The sequence below is a fragment of the Cetorhinus maximus genome, chromosome 7 (assembly GCF_964194155.1).
Source record: "Cetorhinus maximus chromosome 7, sCetMax3.hap1.1, whole genome shotgun sequence".
NCBI classification, from domain to species: domain Eukaryota; kingdom Metazoa; phylum Chordata; class Chondrichthyes; order Lamniformes; family Cetorhinidae; genus Cetorhinus; species Cetorhinus maximus.
Window position 1 is genome coordinate 52,171,017 of NC_135885.1, and position 24,404 is coordinate 52,195,420.

The 24,404-nt window shown below is 40.2% G+C and overlaps 1 protein-coding gene across 1 annotated transcript in view; it reads right to left on the reverse strand.

Moving 5' to 3' along the window:
* The window catches only part of ddx10 (DEAD (Asp-Glu-Ala-Asp) box polypeptide 10), a 288,529-nt gene that overhangs the window by 25,768 nt on the left and 238,357 nt on the right, over positions 1–24,404 (reverse strand). Inside the window, exon 17 of the mRNA XM_078545489.1 lies at positions 7,536–7,681. Coding sequence (XP_078401615.1) covers positions 7,536–7,681 — 146 coding nt within the window. The remainder of the gene's footprint in view (positions 1–7,535; positions 7,682–24,404) is intronic.

Genomic DNA, 24,404 nt, shown 5'->3' on the forward strand with positions numbered 1-24,404 from the left:
AAAGTATTACTGTAACAGGGGCTTTTATAAAGTGAGATAATAATAGTGACTCTTATAAATATAGTACAACTATCCAATGCTTTTCAATCTCTGCCGTGAAAACTTTTCAGCCCATTAAAATTTCTCAGTACCACAACCCTTGAGCTGTGCGTGCCAAGAAAGAGGCAATTAAGCCAATAAGAATTTTCATGTATTTTAAAAATAAAACCAAGCAAACAAAATCATGTACAGTTAACTGAGATTCTTTTGAACAGAAATTGAGATAGGTAACTAGAGGGTAAAATTCATTCCACATGCAACAAAAATGTGAAGCATTACGAGATGGTTTCCCAACCATGAAGAACTATAGGAAATATGATACAGCAGTAAACCCTGATGCACAAAGGTGATGTGCAACAAAATTGCTCATTTCATCTATATTTCAGCGAAAATATGTGTCGCAAAAATCCCAGCTGAAAAATATTTTATACATTCTTCATCTACTTGTCATTTATACTAACCAATTTAAGCATGAATGACATGGATGGCTTCTCAACATATTGCTGCGTTCAGCTTTGCTGCCATAGTTACGTTTTCAGGAAGGATGAGTGGGAAGTAACCCCATGACAGCAATTATGTGTGGTAAAGTGAATTGCATTTTAAAGATAACCCTGCAGAAGCAGACATGAAGCTACTGGAGACTGAGTCACAATGGTTTGCTTGAAATCAAACATCAGGATATACCAGTAACAATCCCACATTCACCTGGATGCTCCAATTTCTGAGAGTGCATTTAACTTATCTCATGTTTGTAGAATGTATCTCATTTTTAAAAATATATTTACAATTGAATGATAATTACCTGGATCCACTGAGAATCACAGGTAGGATGGCTGACAAAAAAAACCTCTCAATCGCCATGGCAATTGAGGTTACAAGACTGGCAACCTAGAAAATTGGAATAACCAATAACTTATATTTATGTAGCAACTTTTTAATATAACAAAACATCCCAAGGCACTTCACAGGACATTGCAAAGCAAAATATGACACTATGCCACATAAGGAGATATCAGGGCAGAGAACCAAAAGCATGGTCAAAGAGATAGGTCTTAAGAAGTGTCTTTAAGAAAGGAAACGAGGCTGAGGTTTAGGGAGGGAATTCCAGAGCTTAGGGTCTAGGCACCTGAAGGCATGGCCACCAATTTGAGCTATGGTAGAGCAATTAAAATTGGGGATACCCAAGAAGCAAGATTCAGAGGATTGCTGATATCTCAGAGCCAATGCTGATTATGGAGATAGAGGAAGGTGAGGCCATGGAGGGATTTGAAAACAAGGATGAGAATTTTAAAATAGAGGTATTGCTTAAATCGAAGCTTATGTAAGTTAGCAAGCACAGGGGTGATTGTGCAAGTCAGGATGCACACAGCAGAGTTTTATATGACCTCAAGTTTACAGAGTGTAGAATGTGGGAGGCCAGTTAGCAGTGCATTAGAATAGTCAAATCCAGGGGTAACAAAAAACAAGGATGAGACTTTTAGCAGCAGATGAGCTGAGGCAGAGTGAAGCCTGGCAATGTTGAGGAGGTAGAAATTGGCAGTTTTAGTGAAGGTATGTGTATAGCCATCAGTAATTGTTAAAATATCTCAAATTGATGCACATGATAACTTCTCATTCCTTGGATTGAGGTCAATGTTGGGTAAGAACCATTATTTTTCCAATTCTGTAGCATTTTGCAACTAAACCCATTTGAAAATTATGATCTGTGTACTGTAGTTGGGGAGAAATATATATTGCAGGTACGAAGAGCCACCAGGTCCAAGGATTACGTAAAACAGCTTAAACATCTTTATGTTCTATCAGCAGCTATAAACTTCATACTGCACAGGAGGCAGCTATTTGGCCTATTGTGTCTGTGCTGGCTCTGCAAAGGAGCAATTCACCCAGTGCTACTCCCCATAGCCCTGCATGTTTTTCATTTTCAGATAATAATCCAATTCCCTCTTGAATGCCTCAATTGAAACTGTCTCCACAACACTCTCAGGCAGTGCATTCCAGATCCTAGCCATTCACTGTGTGAAAAAGTTATTTCTTCATGTCACCGAAGCTTCTTTTGCTAAGAACTTAAATCTTTGCCCTCTTGTTCTGATCCTTCTGCCAATGGGAACAGTTTTTCCCTATTTACTATTACCAGACCCCTCATGATTCTGAATACCTCTATCAAATCTCCTCTCAACCTTTTCTCCAAGGGAAACAGTCACAACTTCTCCAATCTATGTAAATGAAGTTCCTCATCCCTGGAACCATAAGAACCAGTCTTATCTGCACTCTCTCTAATGCCTTCACATCCTTCCTGAAGTGTGGTGCCCAGAACTGGACACAATACTCCAGGGAGGCTGAGCTGATAACATAATTTCCTTTCTTTTGTACTGTATGCCCCTATTAATAAAGCCTAGGATGCTGTATGCTTTATTAACCACTCTCTCAACCTGTCCTGTCACTTTCAGTGATTTATGTACATATAAACCCAGGTCCCTCTGCTCCTGCACCCCCTTTAGAATTGTACCACTTATTTTATATTGTCTCCCTGCAATCGTCCTACCAAACTGAATCACTTCACACTTCTCTGCATTAAATTTCATCTGCCACTTATCCTCCCATTCCATCAATCTGTCTATATCCATCTGAAGTTCTACACTATCCTCCTCACAGTTCACAATGCTTTCAAGATATGTATGATTTGAAAATTTTGACATTTTGTCCTGTACACCAAGTTCTTGGTCATGAAAATATATCAGGAAGAGCAGTCCTAACACCGATACCTGGGGAACTCCACTATAAATTTGCTTCTAGCCCAAAAAACATCCATTAATCACTACCCTATCACTCAGCCAATTTAGTAACCACGTTGCTACTGTCCCTTTTATTCCATGAGTTCTAATTTAGCTCACAAGTCTGTTGTGTGGCACTTTATTAAATGCTTTTTGGAAGTCTATGTACACCACATCAACAACGTTACCCTCATCAACCTTCTGTTATCTCATCAAAAAACATAAGCAAGTTAGTTAAACACAATTTGCCCTTAACAAATCTGTGCTGGCTTTCCTTAATGAACCCGCATATGCCCAAGTGACTATTAATTTTGTCCTGAATTATCATTTCTAGAAGTTTCCCCATCACTGAGGTTAAGTGACTGGCCTGCAGTTGTTGGGCTTATCTTTACACCCTTCCTACATTATCTTTATCCAGGACATGGGAATTGTCCTAGAGCTCCCACATAGCACAGGATGCGCACCCTACATGTGCACATAATGGATAATTTAAAAAAGCTACTGATCCAAGCTTTCTGCCATGGCAGCTTGCCATAACACTTGTGATTCTAACTGTATGCATATAGAAAAATGGAGACAAACCCATAGCAAATTCAAGACAGCAACATTTTACAGAGCAGGACTGGAAAATAGGCAAGTGCACTGCAAAACAAATAAAACAAGACATCTCTTCTCAACAATATGCACCTTATAAAACACAAACCTCAACAAAACTGACTAGTGCCCTGGAAAACAAGACATTGAGTGACACATGACCAAATAACTCTGAACTACCAAAGGCATTATTCTATGAAAACTATGAAAACTCAGAAGACACAAAATTCCTATCATGTCAAAGTTGGTAACCAATCCTACCTGCAGAATAGCAAGTCTCATAGAACAATGCCTGTGATAAGCCAAAATTCTGGATTAGCTGAACTTGCCCAAGCTGGTCATATGGTCTTTCCGACCAAGTGGATTAGACCACATAAGTGTGCGAAATCATGGTGCGTTGGGCAAGCCATCGTTTGGCATTAAAATCTCCCTGTGAAAGAACGTGCAACACCTGCAAGTACGGCTAAACCTATGAGAAAGTTTGAAGTGCTGTCAATCGGAGAGAAGGTGAAATTGATACAGCAAGTGGAAAACAGTGGTGCGAAGCAGAAAGTGGACATCATAAAGGAGTGGGAGATTCCGCCATCAAGTTTATTCACCATTATGAAACACAAGGTGAACATCTTGGACAAGCAAGCATTCTCTCCAGCAAGGAACAAGATGAGAATGGTCGCCTATCCTGATGTTGAAGAAGCTCTGCTAACATGGTTCAAGGCAGCCTGAGCAGAGACCATTTCTATCTCCGATCCAATCCTTTTACAAGATCAGGCCATTGTAAGGTTCTGAAAAAATTGAATAAAGACTTTTGCACACATTCTGTTTTCATTTGGCATTTGAATTTGTTGTTTTTGACATAGACTGCATGTGTAGGCATATCGGGTTACATAGAGATTTGTGTGGGAACAGGGTCTCCTCAGCTATCTCAAACCTCTGCTTTACATAAGTTTGTGGGTGGAACCCTAGGACTTGGCTCATCAGGAGTTTACTGTATCTTGAAATTAACACACACGGCTAGATTTAATACAGCTCGTGACAGCTGGAACCATGGCAGCTTGACCCACTTAATTGTGGAGATGCCTCACTCCACTCTCCTGGCCTCTGGTGTGTGCCCTCTGGCAGCGCAAGGAGCTACCAGTCTTTTATTGGCCAATTGTCACTGGGCGGGACTTCTGCCACCAGGGACATCAATCATGGGGAAGGCCTGGAGGCCAGTTAAGTACCTGAAGGGCACTTGATTTATTTGTGAGAAATATCTTCAAAACCTAATTTTCTGCTGACCCTTAGGGCAGAATTTAATGCCCTCCTGGCTTTTTAACAGGGCAGGAGGATGGTGGGCTGGGGATCCTGCCAGCTTCCTGCCTCTGCCTGATTAAGTACGGGGCAGGAAGGTTCGTGGACAGCCTCACCGCCCCAACGCCAATTGAAGCCTTTAAGTGGGCAGGGCAGTTGCTATGCGTGAAGCCTGAAAAGCAAACCCTGTTGTGTTTGCATGTGGATTCCCGGGTGGCTAGGGAGGGTCACTTGTTCTGATCGAGAGAAGGAAGGCAGGGGACCCACAGAGAGCCACCCTCAGGCTTTCTTTCAGACCTGTCTGCCCCCACCCCACAGCCATCACGTCCTCATTTATGCTGGGCCTGGGTTCCTCACTGGTCCTGGGCCTCTGGTGGGTACATTGGCAGCAATTAACTACACCCACCATGTGGCACTGCTCCCAAGGAAAGCTGCTGGCTCTGATTAGCCTGCAGTTCTCAAGAGGGGCAAGACTTCTGAACCCCAGAGCACTTGATCCCAGGAAAGGCCCACCACTGGCCACTTAATTCAGCAGGCCTTCCCCAAAGGAGGCAATCCGGGACTCTTGCCGACTTTCTAGCTGGTGGGCAAATCCCCCTGCTGCCTGGACTAAATTCCGCCCTTAGTTTGCCTGATAATACTACTGATGCACACTGCACCTGCTCAGACTGCAAGATCTGCCTTCAGTGACTGCTCTGGTAAAATTATCAATTACAAGTCCCATCTCTGAGAGGTTGGGTAAAAATTTTAATGAAGGCAGAAAAGGCAACTGAATGGAAAAATGTAATTGTTCTTATGAAGCATGAATTTTTTTAAAAAGTCTTATTTTAGACATTACAAATATCAGTTACCAAGAAATAGGTCAGTGAACGAATTTTCTTTACGAAATGCATTTTGATTGATTCAATTGAATCATCAACAATCCAGTTATGAGCTATTTATTTGGATTTCCCACTATAAATGCTTGCATCATAAATATTGATGTAAAAAGTGCTGCAGGAAGTAATAACAATGGACAGGAAATGCACACCATAAGCAAAATTTGTCATTTAAATTATTTCTTCTGGAACAAAATGATTTTTTTAATAAGTAGTCTAATTACTGCAGTGTATTTGTACACACAAAGTCACACCATAAAAATATAGTGGGTCAGACACTTCCAATGGTGTAGTAAAACAGATTTTCAATTTGAATTTCATTCTTGATGGTCATTTAGAATCCAGGTTCATTTTTAAATGAGTTTGGTTAGCTCTTGTCTAGTCACTAGAGGGTGCAGTTGCAGTGTTAAAATACAGACGGCCCAGGCCCCATCTGGCAGAGGATGACCTCATGTTTGTGGCTTTGATAGTTCCATGAAATAGCTGTGATACAGTCTACTCCAACAATCATGAATGGAGGAGCAACTGTCATAGGAGGGAGGAAGAGGTGTGGATCATAGGAGGGAGCATTGGGGAATCAGATGTGGGCAGTGGTGAAGGAACAAAATGAAAATAAAAACACTAAACAGGAAAAATAAATGAGCCTAAAAGTACTTCATTGTGTTGTTTTAAACATCTTTTTAAGATTCTCACAGTAAAAAGAATTATGTTTATCTGATCTACATTGCAAAGTTAAATAATTCTAAATGAAATGGACATCTCAGCCTTCAAAGTGCTTTCAAGTGGTATGCTACCACCAAACATCAATCTTTTGCTTTCATATTAACATTACAGGTTCCAGGCACAATTTAGAGCCTAATCAATCTAAATGAAGAAAAAAGTACACTGCTTAAGTATCAATGAAACATCTCGTTTAATAAGATACAAGAAAAAATGCATTTACAGCACTCAAGGAAAATGCATTCAATTATTAAATCAGCAATTCAAAATCCAAAGGCTGTGAAGCAAAGCACTTTGCAATTATCAAGTTGTAATTAATGTCAAATATGAAGTGCACATCTACTTGCACGACTGTCAGAATAGCTTTTGCAATGTGAGCTAGGTACACCTTTAAAAGAACAGGGACAAGCAGTCAAGATAGGACATATGGTACATGAATGGTAAAGCTTCATCCACAACCACTGTTTCTTTATTTAAAGGCTTCCAACATTACAGGCAACATACTGTATTAATATCCAGCAGTCTAGAGAATTAGATTTGGCAATCCATTTTGACAATCATGAAAGTAAATGCTGGCACATTATAATGAAAGAAAATCAAACAAAATGGAAGGCAAAACTACCTTGTAGCTAATATTTTCAAGAATAATCATGCCAGCAAGACATAAGCGTTTTCCCATGAAGAGGCAAAGTGATAAATCAAGAAAACATTTACCAACAAAACCAGAAACAAAATGGGACTGTCTTTTGTTTTGTATCAAGGAAAATATTTTTCAGAATGGCTAAAACTGAAGAACATAGTACATAAAACACACATCTTCTGTATTTAGAAACATTGTTAAAAATTGTAATCTATGGTCCCATACCTTTGTTCCAGCTGTGAAGGTGCTCAATTACTATGCTGATCTCGAAGGTCATCACAGTGATTCCCACGGTTCCTAAAGTACACCATGGTCACAAATATACTTACCAGAACAATGCAATACTTTCCATTCCATATAGTGTGAAATGGGTCCTTCAATTTGGCATAAAGACACCAGAGACTGGTACAGCTAATACCAACCATAGCTCACGAAAAGTATGCAGCAGTGAAGTATTGTCATTTTCAGCACATTAGTCTTAACTCATTACTGGTATTCAGGGAACATTTTCAAGTGAGTCACACTACATACTTTTATGTCAGGACTCGTCAGTACCTTGTGTGAAAGGAAAAAATGAGATTCCGCTGCACAAAGTGAACTAACCTGTGATTGTCTTCAGCTTCAGAAATATCATGGCTATCATCCTCCTCAGAATCTCTGTATTTATCAGGATCAGGAAGGTCAGCAGGGTCAAATTCATCTTCACCATCACTCTGATCAAGGTAAGCAACGGTTTCCTCTTCAGGTTGCTAAAATATCAAAAAGTAGTCTCATGATTATTTAACTAAAGAAACCTCAACGTAATAGTTCTTTATATGTGGTGGCATCATACAAAAGCTTCAGGAAATGTTCTCACTTTCAGTTTGTCCCCACAATAACATCCATCCCATCTCACAGTAAAAGCTTATGGACTAGAAAATGACATGCACTACTCTTAGATGTCTCTTGGTGTGGCTGGTAGCCATTATGCATGAATCCTACCATCAAAATATTCTGAGGGATCCATTTTCCTTAATATAAGTGGCAAAGGTGAAGAGTATAATGTTCGGGGACATATATAGGGAAGGCCCATGTGCTCAAATCTCTTCAATTGGTGAGCTGCTACAGTGCAGCTTATGGATCGTACACATTGCAGGAGAGATGGAATGTTTACAGTAGTGAATAGGGGCTCATCATGCAAGCTGCTTTGTCCTGGACAGTGTCAAGCTTTTTAAATATTGTTGGAGCTGCATTCATTCAGGCAAGTGGAGAGTGCTCCATCAGACTCCTGACTTTTGCTTTGTAGGCAGTGGATATTCTTTGGGGAGTCAGGGTGCAAGTTACTTGCTGCACAATCCCAAGCCTCTGACCTGCTCCTGTAGCCATAATTGTATTATGGTCCAAGTTAGTTTCTGGGTCAATGGTAATGCCCAGCTTATTGATAATGGGGATCGAGTGATGAACTAAATTCTCCCATGCAGTTTGCTAAATACAATACTAAGGCATTCGTGCAACAAAAGATAGTAAAGAACAACACAACATATTCTGCTGTTCCAAGAACTGCAATAGACTGTTGGTCTCCCTTCTGGAACCTGAATCACAGGTTTAAGAGCTGGAGGTCACATTTAAGATTGTTCATGGAAGGCAAAAGTGGCCAGGAAAGGGAGGCGGGGGGTGGTGTGTGTGTGTGTGTGTGAGGGAGAGGAGGGGAGGGGGTGTTGGGGTGTGAGGGAGAGGAGGGGAGGGGGTGTTGGGGTGTGAAGGAGAGGAGGGGAGGGGGTGTTGGGGTGTGAAGGAGAGGAGGGGAGGGGGGTTGGGGTGTGAGGGAGGGGAGGGGGGGGTTGGGGTGTGAGGGAGGGCGCGGTGTGAGTACAGAGTGATGGTTACAGACAGCGCGTGCGAAGAGGGACGTTGGGAGGGAGCACACGGGGCGAGCGAGGGAAAGAGAGGTGAGGGGGGGGAGTAGGGGTGAGCGGACAGAGAGCATGGGGTGACGGAGGAAGTAGAGGTTGGTGGACGGACAGAGCAGGGTGAGGGAGGAGGAGAGCAGGGCATGAGAGTAGTTTAAGACGGTGTAAGATATAATTAAACAGAATTAAAAATGTGCAATAAATTCTGTATGGTAAGCATAATGGTAGCAGTACTACTTTGAGACTCACAATATGTATATTTTCTTCCATAACAAATAAAGGCACCATGCCATTTTCAGTGCTTATTTAAAATATGAAGTATGTAAGGTCATTTGCATTACAATAAACGTCTCTGGGTTCTTCAAACTGAAGTCACATGATACATTTGTAATTTGATTGAAACGTGTTCTTGGGCCCATAGGGTTGGATTAAACAGAAAATATTACAAATTCTTTTTTCAGAAGGAAACTACTCAGTTCAATAAACATTGGAGAAATAGAAATTAAATGAAAAGAAAAGAGTGAAGCTTCTTCTATCTGTTATCCTCATTAGACATCAGCCTGATAGATACTGTGCAAGACAAAAAAATCCCAATTATTGGACATATGATGTAAAAACCAGAAAATGCTAAAAAATGAATAGCTGATTGATCAGTATCTGAAAGTGAAAAACTCTGAAGTCCAGGTGTGATGAAAAGAAACATGCAAAATATTAACATTTCATTCTCTTTCAGATGCTAAATCATCTACTGCAGCCCATTTTAGTAATCCAGGTGGCCTTATACAAATGAGTTAATATCAAAAGCTCAGAATAAGTTATGATCTACCCATGAAAAGTAGGATATCCTGCACATAGCATCCTTCTTGATTCTCCAATGAGGTGCCTGTCAGCTTTGTAACTAAGATTTTCCATTAAAAAAAAAGGAAAACCATATGTGACTAGTTGCTCAATTTAAAAATAGGTTAAAACAAATCTTCTGATTTAGTTGTGTCGGCATCCGCCAACATTTATATGGGTAGCGCTAGCTAAAGCAGGCATGACCTGCTGAGATAGTAATCCTGATAATGAAAATTCATAAATGAAAATAATTGAAAGATGGATCTTGAGGGTTTCCAGTGATGGGGCTGTGACTATTTCTTTGGCAGCTTGTTCCATTGTGGGATTGTCTAGGGCAGAAAGATTGTTGATACACTGTCTTGGAAACAAATGATCTTTGGTAGTTTGTGTGGATGGCTACCTCGCATTATCAGAGGGCAGCAGGTACTTGTTTCACATCGTTTATAGTAATAGTTCTTGATACAAATTGATGGTACTTGCCGCACCCAGTACCAGAATTGGCATGCTATGACCTGACCCAGCCTTTATGATCCATGTAATTCATCGCAATCCTTAATGCTTGGCTTCACACAATAGTATCTCATCATGACAATGACGTAATACTATTAGATGAACTACTTATTAGCCACCTCATTCAAATGACTGCTTTAGGACTGTCTTTGATTATTCCCATTTGCTTGGTTATAGAAGATGACAAAGTTGGAGCAGCATTAATTAATGTGGAAGATGTAATGTTTTTAGGGTGATGAATAATAGCTTTCATGTGAGACTTTTCAACTTATGATGTGAAAGACACAAAAACATTCTCCACATGTGACACAAATGGAGAGGGACAAGTTCACAAGAAACAACAGTAAGTTTAAGAGAGGGAGTACAAGTAACTGCCACAGAGATCATAGAAACATCAACACATGCCACTGATGCTGCAGAATGACTTTTCCACAGAAGACATTTTCACTTGAATCTAGCAATTCTTTTATTACGGTTGAAATAGAGTACACTCAGCTCGACGGGAGCTTTTAATGATTAAAAAAGTTTTTAAATTCTGCTATAAGCAGGATCCTGGGAACACAGTTTGACATACTGGGAGCAGCAAAGCACAGATGACATCAGTGATCTTCAGCTCTAAGTACTTTTAGAACTAATACACTTTAGATATTTAGAAATGGGTTGAACATTTGTCTTCCATCCATTATTTGCTATAGTTTGTGCCAATTTGAGAACCAGAGAAGATAATATGGATTCCTTTTTAATGGTTGTGAACTCTGTAATGCTTGTATACACCGAACTATTAAGACACATTAAGTATTAAGTATGCAGCAAACTTTATGCAGCATACATGACAGTGATTAGTGACACAAAAAAACACCCAGCTAGAATTATCAAGACATTCATATTTATTTCAAAATGTACTCTTTCTACAGGTACAAATGATAACTAAGATAACCTAATTGCAAATGAAAATAGTTGTCCCAATCACACTGTTATGTGCAAACTGTTACCAATCATGGATGAACAATTGGTCCAGATTTTACAGTCAATGCCAAAGCTGCAGCACTCACTGCTAGCTTCAAAGATAGCTGCCCACAAAGATGTAGTGATTTTTTTTGATGTGAATTTCACCTTTTCAGATATTAGTTTGAACCCAGTGCCAAATCAAGGGGATCTCCCAGCTCCCAGCAACAGTGATGTCATCAAACTGGATAAACAGTCAATGGCGTTGAAGTATTCTCACAGATAGCGAACCAGGAAGTAAAATGTAAAATGCACCGATTATTCTTCACTTCTAATTAAATTTTAGAGGGGAATAAATGATTGGGACACACACATAGGATTAACAAAGAAGCTGAAATATTATAAACCAACATAGGGAAAAGAATAAAATAAAATGTGGATCTTTTGAAATCATAAAGGACAAATTTGGCATTCCACACATATAGAATTAGTTTCTCCAGGCCGGTGAGGGTGTTCAGTAATAATTATGAATTTAGTGCCCCATTAAAAACACAGTTACACCCCATTCAATGAAGTGCAACTTTTTCACAGGTTTTTACAGGAAGACTTAAAAGTCCAAACAGGGAAAAATCTCATCAGTTCAGAACTTCTGCAACTTCTGTATTTCCACATTTAACTATGCATGCATGGGCTCAGTGAAGTAGTGATACTGAATGCTGATAGTTTTGGTGGCATTACTGCCCCAAAATCCGGGCCACATTCTTGTCTAATTGGTCTCAGCAGAATTTTGAAACCTGAGTTGTTTCAAACTCTTAAGTTTCAAAAATAAATATGCAGTCATATTGCAGTGACGGATTATACTGCTAGGGTAGAATCTGAGTAACTATCCACAGGTTCAGAAATGATTTCAAAGCTGCCTGCGCGAAAAAATTTTCTCCAAGTCCCTTACTTGCAACAAGCAACTTAAATCAAGTCTTCTGGCAGAAGAGTTGCCAGCCCATCTCATTTGTCACTGTTGGGATACACAGACACTGTGATACTACAGGTAATGTAGTGTGACATCAGCAGCTGAGAAACTAAGTTATCTGCTCCAAAGGCCAATTAGCATTTCTGATTTTCTTTAACTACCAAGGGATGCTTGATGTAAAGGATTAGTCAAGTATGAAAGGAATGAATTTAACTGCTTTTACCGGATTCTGATTTAGAAAATATAGACTGGCCCCTGGGGTAACAGAATGGTCTTGTCAGATAGTTCATTGAAAAATATTTTGCCCTACAGCAGAAAATTGGATAGTAAAGTAATCCTGAGCAAGCCATGTCCAAATTCTACTCTTGTTGCAACTTTTTAAAAAATGATTTACCTTTCCTTCAGCTTTTGAGGGCAAAAATTATATTTTGTTCTAATTTAAAAGGCATTTCTTCCACATCTTTTGAAACTTCACACCATACACTAATGTCTAGTTGAGAACAGGTAGCTGACAAATTCTTAGCCTCTGGCAATGTTGCTTAAACCAATTCCTCGTAAATGTATTATATATACTACATCTATGTATATATGTAGTATATATATATATATATATATATTTATATATCTCTAAATAATATATGAGAATGAGTCCAGCAGACTTGGGCTTAGTGCATCCACCTACAGCACCAATATATACATTTAAGGGAAAGTTATATAAGTACTTGAGGGAGAAAAGAATAAAAGGATATACTGATAGGGGGAAATCAAATAAGGTGGAAGGAGACTCTTGAGAAGCATAATCACCAGCATAAGCCAAGGGGGCCAAATGGCATGTTTCTGTACTGTAAATTCTACATAACATTGTGAAATCAATGAACTACAAACCATGGAAACAGGCTGTTTTTAAAGCACTTGACTTCTAACGACACTTTCAATACTTTAGCAGAATGTAAGTTGATATTAAATAAAAACTCAATGCTGGAAATACTCAGCAGGTCACACAGCATCTGTGGAGAGAAACAGAATTAATGTTTCAGGTCAATAAAATGATAACTATTTCTCTTTAGAGATGCTGCTTGATCTGCTGAGTATTTTCAGCATTTTCTGTTTTTATTTCAGATTTCCAGCATCCACAGTATTTTGCTTTGGTATTGTCGTAGACTGATATTATTTGCAATCCTTTTATTAATACAAATATCAACTCACATTTTCTAAATAAAGGGCACATTTTTACATTTTCTGCATGAAAACATTCTACCTTCCAACTTATTTTCGGAATGAGCCGACATCAGCCACCAATAAGAGTCATGGGGCATATTCTAGTCAGAGTCTAATTGTAAATCCTGCTTGTCGAAACATCAAATTAGATTCCATATTAAAAACAAACTGTGGCTTCTGTGACTCTGTCAAAAATTTGCTTTATGATGCTCCCTTGAGACATTATATTATGTTACAGGGGCCACACATAAGTTGTTGAAAAGCAGAATATTGCAAATGCTGGAAATCAGAAATAAAAACAGAAAATGTTGAAGAAAAACTCAGGTCAGGCAGCATCTATGAAGAGAGAGAAAAACAATGTTTCAGGTCTGTAAACTTTCATCTGAACTGGGAAAAGGTCACAGACCTGAAATGTTAACTCCGTTTCTCTCTCTACACAGATGCTGCCTGATCTGCTGGGTTTTTTTTCCAGGGTTTTCTGATTTTAAATACAAGTTGTTGTTGGTGCACTCGAGTAATTTGAAGCTTCAAAAAAAGTACAAAGGATTAAAATAATGGGCTGGATTTTATGGTTTCTGGTCGGGCATTAGAGGCAGAATGGAAACTGAATGGTCTGCTTCCTCCCACCCTGCCATCTCAGCATGGTGCCGCCGCCCGCCAGCAAGGCAGCCAATTAGCAGTGTGAAAGGGAAGGGGAGCACCTTATTTCTTAAGGCAGGCTCAAAACAGTGAATAACTGAAGTCAAAAAACATACAAATGCTGAACCTTCACCAGCAGACCCTGCTGCTACATACAGCCATGGTCCTGTACGAAGTCCTTATCTTCTACTTTGTGCCGCCTCCTCATACCTGGCATAAAGCACTCACTAACGTTTTCTCGTATGACGCTTGAAAAATGGGATTGGGCAATGAAAAATTGCACAGAATCGGCTTTTTAAAAAGCTTAATAGCTTTTTAATTGGATATTTCAAAATGGCAGGTAGGCTTCAGATTTCTGTGCCCGCTCACCTTCCATAATATCGGAGACTGGCGTGACGACCTAGCATTGTCAACCTGACGTCATCATGCCTTAATTTTACATACATGCAGGCTGGAGGGAGTTGCAAGATTTGCAGCTGTGAAAAAACGCATCCACCCAAATCTTTCTGCACTTCTGAGAAAGCAAATTAAAAATGTGGACCATGGTGCTCTCTGATTTGGAGACTTCAGTCTCAAATTCAAACAAGTGCAAATAACCTTGACAAGATAGCAACACAATCTCTTGAAAAGACTGAATTAAACTGTCGAATTAGATGGGATTTCGAGTTCAAAATTCTATATAAATGAGTCATCATAGTCTGCAAGCTCAAACCTTTATGTTAAAATAAAACATTGCTCACAGGCAGATTTCAACTGTGACAAAAATAGAACTATTGGCCTGTTAGGCAGATTTATATATTGTATGCGTATTTTAAAAAGCCCTTGGCCAAGTTCTTAAAATAAAATGGTTGCTTGGAGATGGTTGGGCTGTTTTATAGGTCTAGAGGTGTAGTCAAGTTAGCCAAGTTAAAAGCTATCTTTGATAGGATTTAAATTACTCCTTTCCTATTTCAGTAATGAGGAACATTGTTGCTGTGCCTTGCGGTGCTAACCTCCTTATCTCATTACTTGATAAGGTGAAAAGACTTAAAATTTTCTTTCACTTATCTTCTTCATTGAATTTCTTTGAGTTGCCATGATCTGGAATACACTGCCTCAAAAGGCGGTGGAAGCAAATACAATAGTAGCCTTCAAATAGGAACTAGGTATATACTTGAAAAAGAAAGAAATTGTGCCACTATGAGGGAAAACCAGGTGAGTAGGCCTAATGGGATAACTTTTTCAAAGAGCCAGCACAGACAAAATGGGGTGAATCGCCTTCCTTGTGGGCTGTATGATGTTATGAAATTGCTTGAAAATCAAAGAGGAACGGTATGTCTGGAATACAGATATTCTAGTGCTCCTCAGATTCTGTTTGTCACATCATAAAGGTTAGAGTTATAGAACTCTGTAATGTACGGTTATGGTTTTCCCAACAGGGATGGTGCATTTCCAAGAATTTTCCAGAAGAGCTTAAGCACACGACAGATAGTTGAATGTAGTGTAAATTAATGATTGGGTTGGATAGTATCTTGCTATGCATTTTTTGGGAATTGTTTTTATTTGAACATAAATCTTGACAATATTTTAGTCTGTACAATGTGGACTCATGTTATGAATATTTTCTGCCTTCCAAATGTAGTGTACATCCCTTGTGTTCTTCAGTAATTGATTTAACTGGGTTTAAACGTTAAACAAAGGCTTTAACTCAGTACAGCAAAGAGTTCAGATCATAGGAGACACCATCTACTGAAAACTGTCTTTAAATGATTTACATGAGAGAAGAGATGTTGGAGAAAGCTCAGGCTGCAATATCCAGAGTTGACATGATCATTAATCTAGAAACAAAAACTTAAAAATATAACTGTTGCTCAATCACCTGCACTGCTTATTTTCATGTTAGAGAAAAGTTAAGCCAACATTTAAACTTGGCTTGTGTCAGGTCTTTCTGGCAGAAGCTGCAACCTAAGGAGATAAATAAACAGCACATTCATCTAAGTGTCTAAGCTGCCTGCAACAAGAGAAAGATGCCGACTACTACAAAGCAGGCTCCGGAGAGCCCAAATGTTTTCCTCTGTTGGTCTGATTAGGCCCTCGGGGACACAGAATTTATGAAGAGGATATGGTTCACATCAGGCTTTTACGAGGAGCACCAAGATTTGGTTTGATCATCTTGATGGCAAAATTATGCCTCAAGAATTCTTGGTCCAGATTTTATGGTCAGGGACAAACCAAGGACGTTGACCTTGAAGAAAGCCTCTCTTGAGCTTTAATTCTCTCGACATGCAATTGATTGTAACTTCGTTTAATGACAATTCCAGTGTGGAGTTACAGTGATCTCATCTAGTTACTATCATATTAGAATTTCCCACAAACTGCCAACCAGGAACTGAAAAGCACTAATACACTGGGGCAGAGCTATAACATGGTCTGCTATAGTGTGGAGCTTGGTATAATGTAGGCCCATCTGGGACCCAAAATTTTCATTTAAATTTATCCTTGCACTCATCATTGCCACTTTTCATTTGTTTATGTATTTTATTTCTTTTTAGTGGATACAGTAGTAGGCTTAAGGGTCTCCTGGTTTGAGTCACATATAAGTCAATCTTTATTGCCGTTTTGCAGGTGAGGTGACTGAAAACTTGTGTTCAGGAATTAATATGAATACTCACAGCTGTGCTGTGCTGTTGCAGCTTCTGCCAGAAAGACCTGACACAGGCCAAGTTTAAAATGTTGGCTTAACTTTTCTCTAACATGAAAATAAGCAGTTAAATCATTTACTGGGGAACACAAGGGATGTACACTACATTTGGAAGACAGAAAATATTCATAACATGAGTCCACATTGTACAGAATAAAATATTGTCAAGATTTATGTTTTCAAAATCACTTCAAAAGCAAAAGCTTGTTTTTTCTGAAAATTGTGTCTCCTTTTTGCTGTTTGTCAGATGGCTCCTCCCCACCCAATCACTTTTACTATAAAGACTGAATCGTACAATACTCTCATATCCAAAGAGATTCCTGTATTTTATAAGGAGGAATACACGAACTGGGTAGAGCAGCAAACATTACAAACCCGCTGTATGAAGAGTTTGGGATTCTAATGTTTTCTCTCCCCCAGCCCAAAATACCACCTGTGTCTTCAAAATCTCATCTAGGATAAACATAACTCGATAAAGTTTTAACACAGCATACCTATAATGCAATATCGAGGTGTAGACCCTGTGGACCGCATGATAGCGGGGCCCCAGTGCAATCAAATCAGTTTTTAAAATTTTACCATGAGCAAAATGAAGATTTTGACATACACATGCCGTTAAGGTAGAAGCTGAACTATCATTAATTTCTTTAGTTTGTTCAAGAATCAAGTGCTTAATAACAATGGTGGCATTAACAACATCCCACAAATATAACATTTTCAGGGCCAGGTCAGTTGTTCAGCAGTAGTTATTATTTAGATCTCTATTAAAAACCCAGTTACAGCTCATTGAATAAGGTTTAGCTTTTTATGATGAAAGCAAAATACTGCGGATGCTGAAAAACTGAAATAAAAACTAAAAATGCTGGAAAAACTCAGCAGGTCTGGCAGCATTTGTGGAGAGAGAAACAGAGTTAACGTTTCAAGCCCATGTGACTCTTCCGAAGCAGTCCATGTCCAAATGCAGCAAAACCTGGATAATATCTAGGCTTGGGCCAACAAGTGGGAAGTAATATTCGTGCTACACAAAAGCCAGGCAATGACCATCTCCAACAAGAGAGAATCTAAGCATCACCCCTTGATGTTCAATGGCATTACCATCAACATCCTGGAGGTTACCATTGACCAGAAACTGAACTGGACTAGCCATATAAATACTGTGGCTACAACAGAGGTCAGGGGCTAGGAATCCTGCAACGAGTAACTCACCTCCTGACTTCCCAAAGCCTGTCCACCATCTACAAGGCACAAATCATGATTGTAATGGGATACTCCCCACTTGCCTGGATGAGTACAGCTCCTAGAGCACTCAAGAAGCTTGACAACGTACTGGACAAAGCAGCCTGCTTGATTGGCACCAAATCCACAAATATTCACTCCCTCCACCACTGATGCACTGTAGCAGCAGTGTGTATCATGTAGAAAGTGCACTGCAGAAATTCACCAAGGCTCCTTAGACAGCACCTTCCAAACCCACGACCACTACCATCTAGAAGGCCAAGGGCAGCAGATAGAAGGGAACACCACCACCTGGAAGTTCCCCTCCAAACCACTCACCATCCTGACTTGGAAATATGTCGTCCCAACTGTCACTGGGTCAAAATCCTGGAACTCATTCCCTAACAGCACTGTGGGTGTACCTACACCATATGGACTGCAGCGTTTCAAGGCAGCAGCTCACCATCACCTTCTCAAGGGCAGCTAGGACGGGCAATAAATGCTGGCCCAGCCAGCAACGTCCACATCCCATGAATTAATTTTTAAAAATTACCTCAACATCCCTTTTGCACCATTTGTTTAATGCACGATTCCTATTTATTTAAAAAAAAACACTTGATAATACTTGATGCAATGGATTTGTGCCCAGGGATTACAAAAAAGACATTAAAAGGTTCAAATAAAAACAGTTTTTCATCCTCCATTTGCTTATTTCACTGCTATAGAACTTTTTCATAACATTTCCATGGCTGTGTGTTGACAACACTAACCAGGAAGAAAGCCATAGAAACATTCTCAGAAACGAAAAAAACTCAATGCAAATATCACTATGCAATATCAGGAAATCATAAAGGTGCAGCAATGTTCAATCACTTGGAAAAGCAGATGGCAGGAACAGACCTGCATCAGAGCATGGATCCAGCGAGGTGTCATATTGAAGGGAAAAGGGAATCTAGAACAGTGCTGAAGGTATTAGGGTTCATGGTTGAAGTGGAGGAGGGCAAGCGTAGGAACATGACTTTTAGGGGGTGTGCAGAGCATGAAATTAGAATGGGAGTGGAAGATGAGAAGAATATCAGCCTTATTTGGGGAAATAAGGAACATAAACGCCATTTTGAACTAGGTGAAAAGCCAGGAAAATATAATCTTAAACTGAGGATGGGTGCAGTGGTTAAAAATTGCCAAAGCATCAAAGGGACATGAAATGGTTAACAAATCCTGGGCTTTCCTCAATAAGTGATATTCGCAGCAGGATATAGTATAATGATTGTTTAGTAAAAACAAATGTTTGCACATCATTATACACAGAACATTACAGCACAGCCACATCAAGTGTGCAGTGTATTAATAGCCACATAATCTAATCCCACTCTTCTGCCAATTTCTCATTGTTAAAATTATTTTTGCGATCAATTTGAATTCCCTTTTAAAATAATTTATGAACAGTCCAGGAACAAGTTTGTAGTAGAGAATAACAGATTCTTATCACCCTCTGCATAAATAATTTTCTATTTTTATTTTAGATAATCTCAAAAAAAAGATTTTAATAAGATTTGTGCCATCTAGTTACCATCTCGCTGACCAACAGAAATATTCTATCAATGTTGGAAATCTAAATCTGATTACATTATCTAGCATTAGTGAAAAAAGCTTCAACTTCTCAAGTCTCTCTTTATAACGTCTTCATTTAAAAACAGCGGATAAAGATTCCACAAGATACGACCAAGATTAAGGAGTTGGATATTTCGCTTCATAATTGTAATTCCTCAACCTTGATAGCATCCCACCCACCCCCCACGTTACTCACCTGCGGCCCAGTCTCTCCACGATCCTAGGACTCCATCGCACGTCCTTCCGGCAGCAGCCGCGGCCTCCCTAGTGACGCTGCTGAACACAAGAGCTGCTGGCCTAGGTAAGACTTCCACCCCGAGGTCTCGATTCCAGGGGAACACCTGCCGCAGGCCTCCCCACTGCCTGGCTGGCTTGTGGTTCGGCAGGCTTCCTGAAAAGAGGCAGCTCTTGCCAGCTCTCCAGCCAGTAGGTGAGACCCCCACTGCCTCAACATGATTCGGCCTTATACCTCTACTTGTTTATGGCCTCATCTATTTAGGATGTCACCTTCAATGTCCACTGTATCTATTCACCAAAACCTTTCTGCTCTTCTACTCCATGTAAAACCCTATCAGTTAAGGTGTACTAAATCTCTTTTGCAAATTTCAATAGTATTCTCTGAACTTCTAAATCCAGATTACTCATATGCATACAAAGTAAATACAAGACTGGCCCAACAAATCCTTGTGAAACACTTTGCCACTTTGTGGCAGGAAACAGAGGGTGATGGTCGACTGTGACTGGGTGCCTGTGTCCAGTGGGTTTCCACAGGGATCGGTGTTGGGTCCCTTGACGTTTGTGGTATATATAAACGATTTAGACTTGAATGTAGGAGGGTTGATCAGTAAGTTCGTGGATGACATGAAAATTGGTGGGGTGGTAAATAGTGAGGAGGATAGCCTTAGATTACAGCAGGATATAGACGGGCTGGTCAGATGGGCTGATCAGTGGCAAATGGAATTTAATCCGGATAAGTGTGAGGTGATGCATTTGGGCAGGACAAACGAGGCACCGGAATACATGATGAATGGTAGGACCCTGAGAAGTACCGTGGATCAGAGGGACCTTGGCATGCATGTCCACCGGTCCCTTAAAGTAACAGGGCAGGTAGATAAGGTGGTTAAGAAGGCATATGGGATACTTGCCTTTATTAGCTGAGGCATAGAATATAAGAGTTGACGTTTCGAGTCCTCACGACCCTTTAACAGTCGTGAGGACTCGAAACGTCAACTTTTTTCTTCTCTGCCGATGCTGCCAGACCTGCTGAGTTTTTCCAGGTAATTTTGTTTTTGTTTTGGATTTCCAGCATCCGCAGTAGTTTTTTGTTTTTATCTATAGAATATAAGAGCTGGGCGGTTATGCTGGAACTGTATAAAAGGCTGGTTAGGCCACAGCTAAAGTATTGTGTGCAGTTCTAGAATCCGCATTATAGGAAGGATGTGATTGCACTAGAGAGAGTGCAAAGGAGATTTACCAGGATGTTGCCTGGGCTGGAGAGTTTTAGTTATGAGGAGAGATTGGATAGACTGGGGTTATTTTCCCTAGAGCAGAGGAGATTGAGGGGGGACATGATTGAGGTGTATAAAATTATGAGGGGCACAGATAGGGTAGACAGGAAGGAACTTTTCCCCTTGGTTGAGGGATCAATAACCAGGGGGCATAGATTTAAGGTAAGGGGCAGGAGGTTTAGAGGGGATGTGAGGAAGAATTTTTTCACCTAGAGGGCGGTGGGAATCTGGAACTCACTGCCTGAAAGGGTGGTAGAGGCAGAAACCCTCATAACATTTAAGAAGTATTTGGATGTGCACTTGCGATGCCATGGCATACAAGGCTATGGGCCTAGTGCTGGAAAATGGGATTAAAATAGTTAGGTACTTGTTTGACCAGCGCAAACTTGATGGGCCGAAGGACCTTTTTCTGTGCTGTAGACCTCTATGGCTCTATGACTACTTGTCACATCCATCCAGTTGGAGAAACTTCCTTTTATTTATGCACTTTACCTTCTGCTTTGTAACCATCTAACTATTCATATTCCCCACAATTCCATGCAACATTTTTGCCACAAATCTCAAATGATGCCTCATCAAATGTTTCTTTTGAAAACCCATACAAACTACATCCATTGTGTTTCTTGTATCTATTCTCCATTATTTTTAGAAGAAACTTTCAAGGAGCAAATTTGAGCCTAGCATAGACATCTCTCGGGCTCAGTGGCATCAGTGGGCTCTCTTATGCGATCAGAGTGCTTTATTTTTATAGGATCTGACAGTGCCCTAGATCTACTTATTTAATAACATCCCCGTGCAATTTGATCTGAATATCTGCATTTATTGTATGCATCTCCTTCATATCTCAGGCGGTCGACAGTTAAAATAGGAATGGTGAAGCTTAGTTTGAATCATTAAGCTGCTCTATTCCACAGTAAACATACAGGGCAACAGTTGTAATTAGGTTCACATCATTCAATTGATACAATTTGGCATTGCATAATGATTGTGTTGCACTTTCCCACTCTGAAGAGGTGTCAGCTGTGGCTCAGTTCATAGCACCCTCACCTTTGAATCAGAGGGTTGTGGGTTCATGTCCCACTCCTGGAAAACCAAGAACTGTGATTGTACTCGAAAGAAGTTGCAATCTGTGACTGTTGGTAACTCGAAAGAGTTTCCCACTCTGAAAAGTCATCTTACTCTCTCCAACCAGACCCAACCGCCCAGTGCTTGTGTTTAGTATTAGCTTAAAAAGCCTGACTACAATGTCAAATTTCAATCAAATTTACTTCCCCCTCCTCCAATAATGTTCACCAGTCTAAACTGGTAATAACCTCTTCAAATGAAGAGGGGTGTTGCAGCAGTAATGATGTGAATAGCCACTGGAAGGCCAATTTACCTTTCATTGGTATGTTGGTTCAGAAACCCCCTTTTAAAAGAAACTAACACAATACTTCCAGCCCTGCTGTTCAGGAAAATTTAAAACATTAAAGCACTATTTAAGACAACTCATATATGCATATATATCCATTCCATGGAGAAAGTTAAAGAATTACTAAACATGATACCTCACTTAGCTAATCACCAGCACACAGACTATTAAGTAGAATAAATTCAATTCCAGAAGTTAAATAAGCTATAACATTACCTTCAAATTCTTTGATCAAAGACAGATCAGAACAAACTATGGGAAGAATTCTCCCCCCGTCGGGGAGGAAGTGCAGGAGCGGGCGCGCAGCCATTTTACGTGAGCGGGCCAATTAAGGCCCGCCCAGCGTGACGTCCGCCAGGAGGTGCTATGAGCCCCCTGTGCGGGCTGGGGGGGAGATTCCCTCGGCTGAGAGTGCGCTCTTTCGTGCATGCGCATCAAAGAGCACACTCATCTCCGAGACTAAATGCTGCCTCAGGGAGATCGGCGCCAAATTTAAAAATGGTAAATGTACAAAAATAAAATTTCCCTGACATGTCCCCTCATGTGACACTGTCACATGAGTTGGGACATGTCTATCACTTTTAATCAAACTTTTATTTAATTTTTTAAACCCTACATGAAACATCATCCCGCCTGTAGATGAGGTTTCATGCTTTTTCTGAAGTCCACCAGGGCTCCCAGCCTGCCCGCCAACCTTAAGGTTGGATGGGCAGGTCCATTAATCACTTGAATTAGTTTTTAAATGGCCTCAATTGGCAGGTCAGTGGGCGTACAGCTGATTCGGCTGCACCCCCGCCGACCTGAAATGACGCGGGGTGATGTCAGGAGTTCCACCCGACGTCATCCTGTGTCATTTTATGCGTCGGCAAGCGGACCCCACCCTCCCTCGCTGACCTAACTATCCTGGCCTATTGATCTAAAAAGATTAACAATGGTTTTTTTTTTGCAATCTTAGTCCTGAAACATCAACATCAAAAGCAATCACTGTACATAATTCTGTTTCACATAGTTGAAAGTGACCAGGTGCATCAAGACTGGTCCTCTTCTACATATGCAGAATATCCCACTGCAATTGGGGATGGCCAACTTTTGACATTGTGTTGCTTCTTTCCATTAGTGTTTGCGTGCCTTATGCTATTTTGTGCCACAATACAAGATGTTCTGAATCAATTTAAAACGTTCATCAGGCTGCAGGAGTTTATCTTTCCGATAACCAATCAGAAGGCTCTTAAAATTTGTGTCTCTGCTGCTGCTGGAACAAGATAGATTGGGTCATTCAAATTTGGGAATGCTGTCAATTATGCAGAACATGTATATTGGCAGCCAAAGGCACTCTTACTAACAAAGGCAATTTATGATGGTTGGTGAAAATCTGTGAAATCATGCTGGAGCCATCCTGTACCTGATTTGGCAGAGGTTGGGTCCACTATTTGGAAAAGGGGTTAACCATGGATCACTGCAGTCTTCCCAAGTAGACTTCCCAGACTTAATGCTCACAAACCAAATTTCGATAAAGAGAAAAATATTCTCCAATGTTATTGAGACATTGGTCAGTACTAAGATGGTAAACTGAAGCCCTGTCTGTCGTCTCATGTGGGCTTAAAAATCCCAAGACACCAGTTTGAAAAAGAGCAGGGGAGTGATTCCCAGTATACTGGTCAACATTTTTTGCTCAACCAATGTTACTAAAATAGGTTATCTGGTATCATCACATTACTGTTTCTGGGAGCTTCATGTGTGCAAACTGGCTGCCATATTTCCTATATTACAACAGTGACTACACTTCAAAAGTACTTATTGGCTGTAAAGTGCTTCCTGAGGCTGTGAAGGATGCTACATAAATGCAAAACTTTCTATCTTCCCTTTAGTTATTGCACACCCTTCATTTTGGCCTGCATTTGAAATCCCCTTCCTTTAATGATGTGAAATCCTGATTCACATTACGATTAGCAAATAGCATGATTTAGTAAATAGTACTGACTGGCTCAAGCTAGTCAAACAGATCTATCGTCAAAGCTTTCTTGCCCTGCAGGTGACTGTGG